This window comes from Glandiceps talaboti, chromosome 11 (assembly GCF_964340395.1).
Source record: "Glandiceps talaboti chromosome 11, keGlaTala1.1, whole genome shotgun sequence".
NCBI lineage: Eukaryota > Metazoa > Hemichordata > Enteropneusta > Spengelidae > Glandiceps > Glandiceps talaboti.
Genome location: NC_135559.1, coordinates 426,020 through 441,729, shown reverse-complemented (window position 1 = coordinate 441,729; position 15,710 = coordinate 426,020). Strand labels below are relative to the sequence as shown.

At 33.9% G+C, this 15,710-nt stretch overlaps 1 protein-coding gene across 4 annotated transcripts; it reads right to left on the bottom strand.

The window, feature by feature from the left end:
* Nucleotides 1–513: 513 nt before the first annotated feature.
* LOC144442533 (cyclic AMP receptor-like protein A) lies at nt 514–15,710 on the bottom strand. Of its 4 annotated transcripts, none has more exons than XM_078131903.1 (12): nt 15,475–15,710; nt 14,337–14,389; nt 13,319–13,430; nt 12,974–13,034; nt 12,173–12,260; nt 11,687–11,776; nt 11,443–11,484; nt 10,498–10,576; nt 10,063–10,193; nt 9,359–9,506; nt 7,219–7,276; nt 514–5,399 (listed from the first exon to the last, which is right to left on the bottom strand). In XM_078131903.1, exons 1-12 carry the CDS (start codon nt 15,592–15,594, stop codon nt 5,269–5,271), a joined length of 1,113 nt encoding a protein of 370 aa, XP_077988029.1. In that variant the 5' UTR covers nt 15,595–15,710; the 3' UTR covers nt 514–5,268. The 4 variants fall into 4 exon arrangements, with proteins under 4 accessions (XP_077988029.1, XP_077988028.1, XP_077988031.1 ...); XM_078131904.1 differs by having other exon boundaries at nt 5,266–5,399; nt 7,070–7,276; nt 15,475–15,709; XM_078131902.1 differs by lacking the exon at nt 7,219–7,276 and having other exon boundaries at nt 15,475–15,703.

Below are 15,710 nucleotides of genomic sequence, written 5' to 3'. Positions count from 1 at the left end.
GCTACATTTTATCCTCTGACACGACCAAAATGTTATTAATACTGCTACATTTGGATGGGGAACACTGCAAGAAATTACTTTGTGTCAGTGGATGTCAAACTGGCTTACAAGACACACAGTGTACAAAAGTTTTATACATTATCATTTTCACTATCAATATAAATAATTAAAAAATAATAATGGGCTGGGTTTTTTTTGGTTTTTATGTAGTGTTTTCCCACTCTGGGCTCAAAGTGCTTTACAATTTACGGCACCCCTCAACTCCCTGGGAATCATACAAGCCATTGCAGCCTCTACAAGTGCATAGGGTTAAAGCATTCACATTGCAACCTCTATCCTACGAGGTCCCCAACTATACATCCGGGTGGACTGAGGCACAGTTGTGGTCCAAACCTTGCCCAAGGACTTTAGCCATTCAGAAATAATGGCAACAACGGGGCTCACACCTGCAAACTGTAGATTCAAAGCCGTTCAACCATAAATACACTTATATTCATTACAAACTTGGTGTTCTGTATACCTTTATTCACATTTCACAATGTAGTGTCAGTCACATTGATTTCATAACATCAAATGTTGAAACAACATTTAATTTAGTAATGGCACAATTCAGTTTAATTAGCTATCAGAATTTTACAGTGGTGAAAACTAGTTACCAAGAGGTAATGCCACTATTCAATTTGATTGGCTGAGAAAACTTCTCCAATGGTGCACCTGGTTATCTAAGGTAATGCCATAATTCAATTTGATTGGTTAAGAAAACTTCTCCAATGGTGCACCTAGTTATCTAAGGTAATGCAACAATTCAATTTCATTGGTTAAGAAAACTTCTCCAATGGTACACCTGGTTATCTAAGGTAATGCAACAACTTCAATTTGATTGGCTAAGAAAACTTCTCCAATGGTGCACCTGATATTCATGATTTAATTACTCCTCCAATATAAATACATCTTGTTGTCCACTGAGCACCTTCACTCATTATTAGCCAATCAGGAGAACTTTCTGTATCTTTTCTTATAAAATAGTCAAAGAAATAATATCTTGCTTGCATACACACTTATTCTCTTGAACTGTGCATGCAGGCATACATACATAAATCCTATTGACTCACTAGGGTCAAATACACTGAACAAAATATATAGTTTTTTTGCATTGTTTGCTTGTTATTTGGTCAAAATACCAATGAAATATGACACTGTTAATTAAATAAGAAGACACAGAGGCAATTATAATGATGCCACTGATTAAAGTGGAGGGGGAAGGGGAAGAGGCAAGCCCCACTTGTGGGCATCATAGCAGACGACCCTGTTGTGAAACCCAAATGCAGATTTGAGTGACCACACCTTCAAAGGCATGGTACCCAAGGGAAGTCAGCCATCAATGCTGTAGGTACTGTACTACAACCTGGAGTACAAGCAGGTCTCTGTTTGAGCCTTGCATCACTGTGAACCATGTCATGGTCATAGTTGACAGGCAGGTCTCTGTTTGAGCCTTGCATCACTGTGATCCCTGCCCATGTACATGGTCATAGTTGGCAAAACCCATGAAATAGAACACTTTATGTATATTAGTAGTAATAAAGCTACCTATTGGATTCTAGTTTTTGAAGCAACTACGTATCTTTCATCTGAATCATTCAGACGTCATCAGCATAATAATGTTATGGTGTTTGGTCAGGTGACCTCTGAGAGAAATCACCTGACAGTTACTTAAACCTCCCAACTATTAGAATGATGTAAACTGTATATAAGTAGCATCTTGATATGACAAAATACAGACATTTGGACATTAGGTAACTGCTACCAATGAAGACTAACTTATCAATGGGCAGAATATTATGTGATTGATTAAAACACACATATTAATGACTTTATGGGTGAATGTTTATACTTTCTTTTTGTCCCCAAATAACAGAGACACCAAGATAAAGTGATAGAATTTACAAGTTGCTATGACGACACAAAATTATTTCCACAAGATTAATTGACAAAAGCTTTTATATGGTCACTTTTTGTTTTGCTTTATTTTAAATTTTATTTTCACTGAGTTTTAACTTTCATCCTGTTAACACAGAAATATTTCCCCCAAAAAATTAGGATAATAATGAAAAGTACATTGCATGCACACAAAAACAAACAAACAAACATATATAATGAAATAACTAATTTGAAAATATAATAAATATATACAACATTTGATAAATGGTGGGAATTCATTAACAGACCATATACTGACATCTACCAACTATGAATTATTTCATTTAGAAGTGCACATATTGCAAAATTGTATGTACACTGTAAACAAATTTACAAAATGCTGATGGTAAGTTTGTTCTTTAGCTACAAATATGAGTCACTGCATCGACACATTTGGAAGAAAACTATCTCTTCTAGTTTCAACACAACGAACAATTCTTGTAGTGTTACCAGTGACTGAGAACTTGTGAATCTAGTTTCAATACAATGAAGAATTCTTGTAGTGTTAGGGATACCAGTGAGAACTTGTGAATCTAGTTTCAATACAATGAAGAATTCTTGTAGTGTTAGGGATACCAGTGAGAACTTGTGAATCTAGTTTCAATACAATGAAGAATTCTTGTAGTGTTAGGGATACCACTGACTCAGAATTTGTGAATCTGGATCAGCTACAAAACTAATTTTTTTACATGTTTGTAAAATTACACTATTAAGACTAAGAATACAATACAAAACTAAATTTTTTGGAGTGAAACAGACTCAAACAGGTCATATTTTTGTCAATTATGTACACACTGGTTTTAGTTTAAAGCAGGAGAATTTTTTAAAACTGTTTTGTTAGAACGACTTGCTCACACACATTCTATACAGTTTTGAACCACCTGTTGAGTAAATATATATGTGTAGTTGTACATAATATAGTGCAATATGCTAATCAATTACTAATTGAGTCTATAGCTTTGAATTCAATCATGGTTTCAACCAATCACTGTATTACTTATAGCTATGGCCTCGAATCATTTGGAACAGTTTACCAGAAAGGGTTATTACTAATACACCTATTGATAACCACCTCAGAACAGTAAGGGATCTTTAAAAGCCTCAATGGCTTCTACCCCACGTAAATTCACAGTAATCAAAGTCTTCCTACCTCATGTAAATTCGGTAATCAAAGTGTAGTGTCTAATTATCGATAGTATAACAATGTTGTACAGTGAATATATTGTTGGTTGTCTGATTAACACCAGTTACAGCCAGTGCACTTTTAATAGATAACCACTTAGGAAAACACTTTTACTGTAAGCTTGTATCCGCAGCCACTAAGAAAACTTTTGTACACATGCCTTAACAGAGAACTTGGTAATGTCTGGACAATACACAGGTTTGGTAGACTCCCAACTAACAACCCTATCAGAGTGTACAGTGTCTTCCTTCTTACTGTATACTGGAAGATTACAATGTTTTCTGATTTTTACATTACAATAGACATCAGTTGATAAGCATAGTGTAATTTATGTACATTGGTGATGCACATGATTGATCAATGGCTGACAATATTCAGAACACAATGTACTGAACACATATGTAATCCTGTGTTCAAGTACACAGGATTACACTCATGGAAATATTCTTACAGCTTGTCCATTACTTTTCTGAGACTGCACTAAAATTGGGCACAAGTTGATAAAAACAAGCCAAACATATTTCTGATATTGTCTCTATATGGCCACATTGACCAATCTGTGGAGAGAACATTTTACTTAAAGTCAACACTAAGAAAATACAAGTACCACTATCTTTTATGAAATTATCTGTAATATACATCTATATACATAAAATTGAAAAATAAAGTTTCTGGTTTCTATTTCATTGTTATATTTTACTTAAAATTGGGGTTTTTTCAGTTTTTATATATATTAGCAATTTTCTTGCATGAAATTTATTGGTCGGAGAAATGTCACTGATAACATCATTAGTTTGTTACAATATTGGAATTGAATTTCAGCCAATCATTGTATACTTATAGGATTTGCAGGACACTTTGTAAGAACTGGCCATATTGGATGGTATCAATACCATCATTGACTATTGGCCAATCATTGTAGATCTTACAGGACTTCATGACACTTAGTAAGAGCTGGCCTTATAGGATGATATCAATACCATCATTGACTATTGGCCAATCATTGTAGATCTTACAGGACTTCATGACACGTAGTAAGAGCTGGCCTTATTGGATGATATCAATACAATCATTGACTAATGGCCAATCATTGTAGACCTTATAAGACATAAAGACATGAGATGTCTCTCTGCGTTATTGGTTGATAATAATATCATCATTAAATATTGGTCAATCACTGCAAACCTTACAGGACTTTGTGACACTTAGTAAGAGCTGGCCTTATTGGATGATACCTATACAATCATTTACAATTGGCCAATCATTGTAGACCTTATAAGATGTCTCTCAGTGTTATTGGTTGATAATAATATCATTATCAAATATTGGCCAATCATTTTAGACCTTACAGAACTTCATGACACTTACATGTAGTAAGAGCTGGCCTTATTGGATGATATCAATACCATCATTGACTATTGGCCAATCATTGTAGACCTTATTAGACATAAGATGTCTCTCAGCGTTATTGGTTGATATCATAATGGAATATTGGCCAATCATTGCAGATCTTACAGGACTTCATGACACTCTGTACATGACATTAATTAATGTCATGAGACAACTGGCCTTATTGGTTGATTTGAGTTCAACTTTGACCATGAAGACCTAATAAAGCTTCAATAAAACATGAAAACTCTGATCCTTATTGGTTGATTTACTCATTGAAAATGGGTAGGAGCCAATCAGTATGCCCCTTTAAAAACTTTCACAAAACAATATAAGGCCTATTTTTATTGGTTGTTTTCATTATCTACATTATTGACTGGCTAATAATTATAGAGTTTGCCCAACTCTCATTCAACAGCATAAAGTCTGGAATAATTGTTCTTGGGTTCATAGTTACAACTGAAAATTTCTACTCACAGAGTAAAATAAATTGGGATTTGTTTTCAATTTTTTTTTAAATCTGTGAGTTGAAGATTTCATCTGTAATGAGAAGTCTAGCTTTATTGGTTGATTTTAATATTAACATCGATGAATGGCCAATCATGGTAGTCCTTACAGGTATTCTTATTTTTCACACTACCATCGGATCACCTTATTCGCTATTTGCCAGGGGTTGATCATCATTATCATTATCATTGAGTGTGGGATTATCTTCCATGTTAGTTGGCTGTTCCGTTGACTGATCCTGGTCCTGGTCCTTCGGAATCTCCGGAGCCATTGTTGGGAAGTCGGCCTCGACAGGATATTCCTGGATACGAACTGGTTGGGAGTAACGCTGTTGTACAGCTAACTGTAATACAAGGAACATTGTACACAGTGAGGGACAGTGGAATTTTCTTTTCATCCATGTAACAACAGATGGGTATTTACGTCATTGAATTCTGAATAGAATGTAAAAGCACCAGTATTTTTCCCCAAATTTTTCAAATATAAATTGCACAAGTATAATTATAATATTCCACAATTTTTTTCTTCATTCAGCTGGCAAATATTTTGTGACATGGGGACCTTGTCACTACTTGTCTGTGACTCACAATGAAAAGACCCCCTAAGACTTGTAGTTTCTCAGGAATTTCACGAAGTGAGCTGAAATTCCAAGACATTCCAGAAGCAAGTACAAATTCAAGACTTTCAAGGAATTTCCAGGAGTGACCAGAAATTCCAGTGATTGTCATGATGCAATGAACCACAGACTGCAGTATACAATAACATTGGTAACACACATTAATGTGTATATTACTAACACCAATGAATAGAAAATGAATGATCTTAATATGACATTAACACTTTACAAAGGGAGGTTTATTGCTATGGAAATAAACAGCAAGATAACAATGTGAAGATAGTTATCCATTATCACACAACCACATTAGTTATTACAACTGGTAAGTCTTGTTATCTTGTCATGCTCATACAGGCATGCATTATAACTCCCTGTAGATGAATTTCTGGTGTCACACAAGATTCTTCTATTGTAATACATTTTCAAACTCCAATCATGATGTTACCAACTGTTTGGATATTTTTGACTTCTCTACAAAACCACTGAAATATCCAAGTATGATACAACAGAATGTCTATTTAGCATCACACCTCAGCTGGGTTTTTCAAGTTAAACTTCTGATGTCTCAATTTTTCTCTTTTAAAGGCCTATGTCAGATTTGGATCAAAGTTTTGGTGAGAAAATTGTTATTTTTTTGTTTACATCTGCCACAAAAGCTGTGTTTCACTCTCATATAAATCTTAATCCAATGTAACATTGGCTTTTATTTGACCTCATTAGAAGCCAACGTAGTCACTAGAAATTCATTGGCCTTTATATGACCTTATTAGAAGCCAACATAGCCACTTGAAATTCATTGGCCTTTATTTGACCTCATTAGAAGCCAACGTAGCCACTAGAAATTCATCTTACATTATTATTTAATTATTGCTTTGGCTGCTTCAGAATGCATTCACAGCATGAAAAGTATCAAGCACAGATGAAGGTGTTCAGTAACACAGAAGGTTTGCGTGTTGAAATGCTTTCCTTGTACAGACTGTAGAGGGCAGCAGACAGACTAGATGATGTTGAAGTTACCTTCACCACCCCCTGGACAGTGATTGCAGTTACTGTATTAATATGAAGTGTTTTTGAATACTGGCAAGGCAGACTCTGAATAATGCATGACAAATCTTTCTTGTTTTTGGTCTAAATTGACCATTTTCTATACTTGTGTGTATAGGGCATTATTAGGAGTTGATGGTCAATTGGTCAATTCATTTCCATTTGTTCACCCTAAAATGTATCAGAAATGGAAATCCATGGATCAAAAGATGAAATATGAACTTCTAGAGTGATTTCATTCTACTCTACTAAAACTAGAAACCTTCGGTGCCCTGAACATAGGATCCCTCATATTAACATGCAAATGACTTTGGAAACGTCCAAAAGATACAAACAACCTTCCCATAGCTAACCTTAAAGCCAATGGTGCGAGTGAGTTCCGTCAGTCAATTTTAGGAGTAGCGATTGCTAGCCGATAGACTATTACGAACTACAAGTGTATCACTGATATTACTTAAAGGGTAAGTAGAGTTGTCTATAATATCTGGAGTGTCTATCTCACCACCTAACGGATACTCTCGTATTAGTGCTCGGTCTGTGGATTTAGTCTGCAAAGCCACCTGTGTGTAGAAATTACAATAAATCAATTACCAATAGGAAGGAGCCAGTATGTAATATGACTGGCTCATCAGGTGCCATTTCATCACCATAGTAACTGAATACTAACTATATAAACCTCAATCTAAGATGTCTAAAGTGTAAGTTTAAAAATGCTTGACTCAATGTTGCATAAAGATAGTTAAATCTGCATAGGGTCCTAAATTAATAAACTTAGAAACTTCACTGATTGGACTTTGAACTTTTACATTGTGTGCACTCTCATTTTCTGTGAACTTTGACACCTCATTTGGTGAACTTTGACCCTTGGCTACATGTGTATTTTAAACCCTCATTCTGTATGTACTTAGAACTCTAATTTTGCAGCAATATAGTTCCCAAACTTTCGAATCTCTAATGTAGAAATTTTAATTCTCTACAAGAACGTTCGACTCTCATTTGGTATAAACTTTGGAAGATGAACTTTGAACTGTAACTGCCTGAATGTTGAATTCTTACTGGGGAAACAGTTTGACCATTGACATAGGATTTAAACTCAACTGATTTTATAATCACAATATGGGAATGAACATTAGGAGACTAGCTACAGGGTGGAAGGACATGATATGAGAAGTTAATTCTTGGCTTACATTTATTTCAGTTTTGGAGAAAAACCATATAACTTCAGTTATTCTTAAAATTGAGAGTTTTACTTTTACTTTTAGAAGGTTGGATTGTGAATCGCTATGTTTGACAGTTTGAGTTTGAATTTAATGTTTAACATTGTGATGTGAGTGTAGAGAATGGAAACAAATACAAAAAAAGCACAATTACATAGAATGTGAGAACAGACAGCTACAAAATTAGTCACACAAACAGACAGATAGACAGGCACATAGACAGGCTGTAAACGTTAGTTAGGTGCAAACTTTATTGGCAAAGTATTCATGTCTTGCACACTTCAAATAACAATTATGCATACATTATAATATACACTAATATACTTTGTATCATATTCAGGAATTCATCATTTGCACATTTGTGATGTGACATAACCAGTACACACTTAACATAACCAGTACACACTTAACATAACCAGCACACACTTGACATAACCAGCACACACTTAACATAACCAGTACACACTTAACATAACCAGTACACACTTAACATAACCAGTACACACTTAACATAACCAGCACACACTTGACATAACCAGCACACACTTAACATAACCAGTACACACTTAACATAACCAGCACACACTTGACATAACCAGCACATAACTGGCAAAACAAAACCAGCACACAATTGACATACCCAGCACATAATTGACATAACAAAACCAGCACAAAAGTGACATATCACAACCAGCACATACTTAACACAACCAGCACATACGTAACATAACCAGCACATAATTGATGTACCATAACCAGCACATAATTGACGTAACACAACCAGCACATACTTGACATAACCAGCATATAACAGACATAAAATTACCAACAAATAATTGACATAACACTACCAGCACATAATTGACATAACAAAACCAGCACATAATTGACATAACACTAGCAGTACATATCTAACAAAACTGCACATAAATGACATAACACAAGCACATAATTGACACAACCAACACATTGACATAACACTACCAGCACATAATTGACATAACACTAGCAGTACATATCTAACAAAACTGCACATAAATGACATAACACAAGCACATAATTGACACAACCAACACATTGACATAACATTAACACTACCAGCACATAATTGACGTTACACTACCAGTGCATAATTGACAAAACCAGTCCGTAATTGACATAACACAACCAGCACATAATTGACAAAACCAGCACATAATTGACATAATACTACTTGTCCATAATTGACATAATCAGCTCATAATTGACAACAAAACTGGCACAAAGTCAACATAACACATCTAGTGTATAATTATTACTACAAACAATACAACCAGCATATATTTTACATAAAACAGCCATGGTGCCTTGTCAATATAAGATAACCATCACACAACTGTTACCACAAGCACATACTTTTCATGCATACATAAGTCATAAACATACCTTGATCTGAGTCCAAGTCAGTCTACTTCTAGTTTCTTTGTCTAATCCATACACGATGGCATTAATTGCACCTTGAAGTGGTGATGTCAAGGCATGTAGTAATACCAGTACAAAGATTGGGTTATTATGACTTACTGCATTCTGTATTCTATAATAACAACAAAGTTTAAGTCAATTACCTACACAAACATTGGATCGTAATCATCACCAGATTGCTCTCCAAGCCAATTTGCTGCATCACAGACTATAACAATCTCTTGTGACATGCCAGAATGTCGCATTCTCTATCCATGTGGTGACTGACTCGCAATAAACCCAAGTTTTATCAGTTTGACCCACGACAAAAAATGTTATTTAGAGTGTACATTGGTCATCACAACTTATTGCATTCTGTACTCTGTATTAGAAAGATTCCTAATAATTCCATCCTGAGATATCTATATGTAGATTGAGATATTATTTAAATTTGATATATTTATGAGTGGAAATATTGAGATAAGTAGATGGATGAATATAACACCCATACAAAGATTAGTTCGGAATTTTCCATATTTTGTATGCATCACTGATTTCATTTTTTTTTTCCATCAATAAATATTAACTTAGATTTGCAAGATCTTTAATATTTCAAAGTATTTACCTATTTACCAGTGGAAATGTTCAAATAAAAATTTTTCAGTGGAAATACTGAAATAAATATTTACCTATTTATCAGTGGAAATATTGAAATAAGTAAGTAGATGAACGGATAAACTAAGAGTGGTTTGATTTCTTCTTTCAGGAGTTGTTTACTTCTCTCTGTCTCAGGATCATAGGTTCCTTCCCAAGCTTTCACCTGTTGAAATATTTATAATTGAATTATTTTGTTTATCATTGCGAGATCAAAATTGAAATGATACTTGCAGCATTTATTAACTAAAGAATAGAAGCTCTGAATGACATTAATTTTGTTTCTAGACTATGTATACTATACCATAAAGATCATTGTCTGTTTCGCCCAAAGAAATCAAGTTTATTTCCCATTGAGTTAACACAGATTTGATAGCCATGTTGGATTCTAAAATGGCCTAATTTTAATTTGAACTATTAATGTGTATTATCAATATATACAAACTAAGTACATAGACTGTGCATCTTACCTTTCTATTGACGTGTATAATGATGTATGTATACACTACAAACATCAAGAATATGATAACAAACAATGGTCCATACCAACTATAAACACAAGAAATGAACAGCAAAATCAGACTTAGTGTGCCATATACAATGTATACATCATATTCCAGTTATTAACTTTTTGAAAGAAGTGTCACAAAGGGTGATAAATCACATTACAACTAAGCCATGAAACACTGGGAAGTGAGAATTTGTTAAAGGATGCTTTAGTACTCAAACTATCAACTCTCTGACATGTAGTCAAAAGTTGCTCCTAAACATCAGCCCCTAGTGGCCAAAATATGTAATCCTTTGTTTTTTGAATAACTGGAATATGGTGTAGCATATTGATAACAAAATAAGTTGGATGAATTGAAATGTTACATGTGCTTCAACAACTTTCTCTTCATAGATTAGAAATATTCTACAGAAAATATTCCTATCCTGTGTCACTTTAATAAATAAACATGTCTTGTAATTCCCAACAAATATTGTTATCTGAACTCCTTTCTATTCTAAACAATACAAAAGACTTTTTTTAGGTCATATTTAATTCTAAAGATGAGGTCAGAATGATCAGAAGATGGCCATCAGTTGTCATCATACTGGAAGTATCTCCAATTTTTACTACAATGAAGTTACAGCTGCACTATCTGCAACTGGTACATTTTTTTTTTTAAAGTGTTTTCTTCAACATAATGACTTAATTGTAATATTGTACAAACTGCTCATTACTGAATCACCTGCCCATAAACATATTTGTGTAGCTGTACACATAGTATGGTAAATCAAATCAAAGTGTTTTGGGTCCGCACCCAAAAATCAGAGAACTCTACACAGCAATTGAAATTATTAAACACTGACCCTGGTAGCAGACTAACAAAGGGAAAGTTTAGATACTTGCTTAACAGAGTAAATGTACTTACATGGCAAATCTCCAGGTTGTGGCATTATCACCAGATATCCAACTGAAGAAAAAACAACATTGTTAACTTAACTGAAATGTGAGGATCTAGTAACTTAGCACACCTACATTATCACATGTCATATTTCATATATTCAGTAAATGAGGGATCCAAGTAAAAAACCTTCATTTTCTTACTTGTTTCAAGATGTCAAAGACAAGATATTTATGACAAAACAGCACTATTACAACTGCTTGTTACTTACCACCAAGCACCAGCTGGTCCATAATGGTTGCCTATTAATGGCAGGCAGGCTATGATGAAGGACACACCCCAACACAACAAATGGTAGATGCTGAAAAAAGTAATCAAATAATTGGGGAAAATAAAATGTCCTTATTTTTGCATGATAAAATAAGCAGTTCAAGTCTGATGGCATGACTTAACTTAGAATTAGATGATGTGAAAATAACATTTCACTTCTTCCAATCTATGGGCTTTGTCAACCGTCAGTTTGCCTGTGTTTCTAAAAGCATGCATCAGTCTTTGTTGTAGTCCATACAATGACTTGTCACAAACAACATTTAGTTTCAATGTATAAACATTTTATTGAAAGAAAAAAGACCCATGTGTATGATGTGGTTAGATATATTAATTGACAGTCAGTCTTAATATTGAGCGAGTCTAATGCTAGACCAGTCAGAATGTCATAATTAAAGGATTGAAATGTACTAAAATACATTCTACTTACAGTTCATATCGATCTGTTTTGACTTGTCTCACAGCATTACAGAATAAATTAAATGTTATACAGCACACCCAGAGTAGCACACACCAATCTGAAAGTCAAAATAACACAAGAATATTGAAATCTATAACTTACTGACTATTACACATGTATGTTTACATTTGTTATCATATATTGTCATTTCATTTCTTCTACACTAATATATTTTAAAATTAAAGTGCTGTTCATATTAAGATCCATCTTAAAGTGGCCATATGGATGAGGATTGGGTGTTGATTTGGGATTTTTAATTTATAAAACAATTTTATCATAGCTTCCTACTTGGAAAATCAATGTGAAACAACATACGCCAAGTCCTTGTTTGTTACTCAATAAATTGTAAAATGCTAAAAAATGAGTAAAAAAGTTTGTTATTGTATGTACAATAACAAATATTTTACACATTTACCAGTCTTTTTTGTGGGCTAGAACATTAACACTTGTACAATAACTTTTAGTATTACACCCTCATAAGGTAAACTTGATGGGTAGCAAGAGATGAGAGATCTATGGTTATAACACCATTGGGAAGTACGCCCTCAAGTGGTGACATACATAAACCTTCAGAGAATAGAATGACTGAGAATTCTCTGTACAAAAGAATGATATTACTGTATGAAATTCACATGACTAAGACAGGATTTATATAAACTTTCATCTTTTTCATGGAAGAAATCATAAGATTGATATAACTCCAAGGAATTACCTTTTGGCTTTTGAATCTCACACAAAGGAATACTGCAAAGTAATTTAATTTATTCTTACCAAAGAAAGTCAACCACCACGCCTGGAAGTCACACAATGGTCCATCGGGATGAAGATCTCCCTGTTTGGGTAAGGTAGTAAACATATTGCTTAGTAACTCATCAAGTAACCATGCCAACAGAGATTTCAACATTTTAAGACTGAAAATTTCATACATTTCATTTGCCAGAGATTTCAAGGAATACACAAAATTTTCAAAGGACATTCCAATACTTTGCAGGAATGTAGGCCCACAGAGCTGAGCTGGCCCTTATTCAACTTGTCTATATTTTTTTTTTTTTAATTTTTTGTCTTTTAATACTGTTTTATTATTAAATAATGTATATGTCACTTGAGTCAACTTACCATTAAATACGCAATGCTGTCACATAATGCTGCTAAACTGAGGTATAAAATCAATCTTTGTGGGAAGAATTGGTACTTCCTAAATATCCATATCACTGCTATCATAAACAAACTGTGAGTGGAAAACAGTACATGATAGAATTAGGGAATAAACCTGTAGATTACCTTTTTCCATCGTGACCTGTATTTTCCATGACCATAATTTTTTCCATATAAGATGGAAAGTACAGTAAAACCAAAAAGGCTGACTCAGAATGTACTGTGCTTGGGAAGATTTCAACAGTTCATATAACAGAATTAAATGAGCGACAATGACCTTGTAATTTCATTTTATGGGGGGAACTGATCTTACTAAAGCTAGCTATTAATATCACATACCCCTTACTAATGGTAGCTACTAATATCACATACCCCTTACTAATGGTAGCTACTAATATCACATACCCCTTACTAATGGTAGCTACTAATATCATATACCCCTTACTAATGGTAGCTACTAATATCACATACCCCTTACTCGTAACTCTGCCCGTACTTGGTCAGTTTTGGGCAAATTACATACCTCCTGAAATAGGTGAAGCCCCTTACTAAGTTTGAAACTAATATCAGTCTCTTCATTCAGGGGTGGGGTGAGGTGGTGGTTATGTAATGAGTCTGTCAGTGTGAATTCTTACACTTTCCTCATTTTTGCAGGACACATACATATTTCGACTCTTGCCTAGTCAAGTACCGTGCCCGATTGTCCTTACATTCAGCTGCCTTCAAAATATCCTTAAACCACCCTGTCTCATGTAGAAAATCTTCCTCTGACAATTCACAGAGATTACTACCGCTGTGGACCATGTTGGAACAGAAGACAATGTGAACAACAAGTACTTAGTAGTATATATAAACATTAAAACTTGGAACATGTGCTAACTGTTCATATATCACTTTTTTTAGACATATTAGTTTGATGTCTAGACCAATCAGATCACTCAATTTGAACCATCAATACTACACATTTTTGCATACTTACCAACCAATCAGTGACAAAGAGGCTGTACACCTCTTTACAGCAATAATTGCATCCTGTGGTAAAAAAGAAATTAGTCAATATTAAGAATCTTCAATATTTTATCATCTGTAAACTTGTCAAATTAACAATAATATATAATTTATTCATTATTGATATCACAAAATTTTTATCATTTTATGTGTAAAATTTTCAATCAAGGTAACCAAAATTAAAAAGAAAAAGTCATCAATATAAATAATTAATAAGAATTAATTATTTAATTAATAATGATTCAATCATTCACTCCCATGTTTGCATTGGGGCGATCTTATCAGGGGAGCCATAAGGATTAAAAATAGTCTTTCAGACTCTTTAATACAGACTAACTTATTCTATAGCTTTGCCACACAACTGCCTTTCTCACCCAAATTTTCTGTTGACCCACATTCAATTTCTAAATTCATATTCAATCTTGAGGATAGTGTTGTTTGTTCCCATAATAACCTGACCTTGCCAAAGCTACCCCCCCCCCAAACAAAAAAAAAACAAAAAAAAAAACAACAACAACAACAACAACAACCTAATAGTTATCATGTGTTATGTCTACTAAATGAGTATAAGTGTTAAAAATGGTGATGGAAATTATGACGGAATATAAATAAGAGATGTCACATCATTGTCATCAATAATGACAATACTATATATTAATATAACAAAATGAATGATTATAAACTCAAAAAATATCATAATCTACAGCTAAATCGTGAAAATATGCTCCCTTTAATATCTCCATCCAAATACCTTGTGAATAAAACACTTTCACTGTTCAGAACCCATGTGACACACATTGTTATTCATAAATATGATTTTTTGCCTTTTAAATCAAAGTACAATTTATGTTGAATTGAAAATCATATTTGGAAATATTAAAGATAAAACATTGCAAAATAAAGGTAATGGAGTCACGATATGTGATAAATGCTGAAACTAAATGTTGTACTTTCGTGTTGTATTCTGTCAACGTGTAGGGATTGATAAAACTAAACAGTGAATGACTCATAACCAGTCAGCTCAGAAAAATCACAACATACAGACGTCACGTCACAAGCTGAAAAATCTTTTCCTTAACTTTATTTAGTGAAAAGTACATCCTACTTACACATTTTCCTGATGGGTCTTCTCCAAACAATGAACAATATGTACCAGGTTGTAATGTCGGAGATGTATTGGTCGGTAAAATACTTTGGGAAATATTCGGTGATTCCACTGTGGAACTCATTCTTTCTCCGGTGGAGCCCTAACGTGAAAGATCACCTGAGCAGGGCGGAAGTTAAAATCACAATGCATTCTGGGTAATTTGACCCACCAAGGTCTTCCGAGTTGCGAAGATAAGCT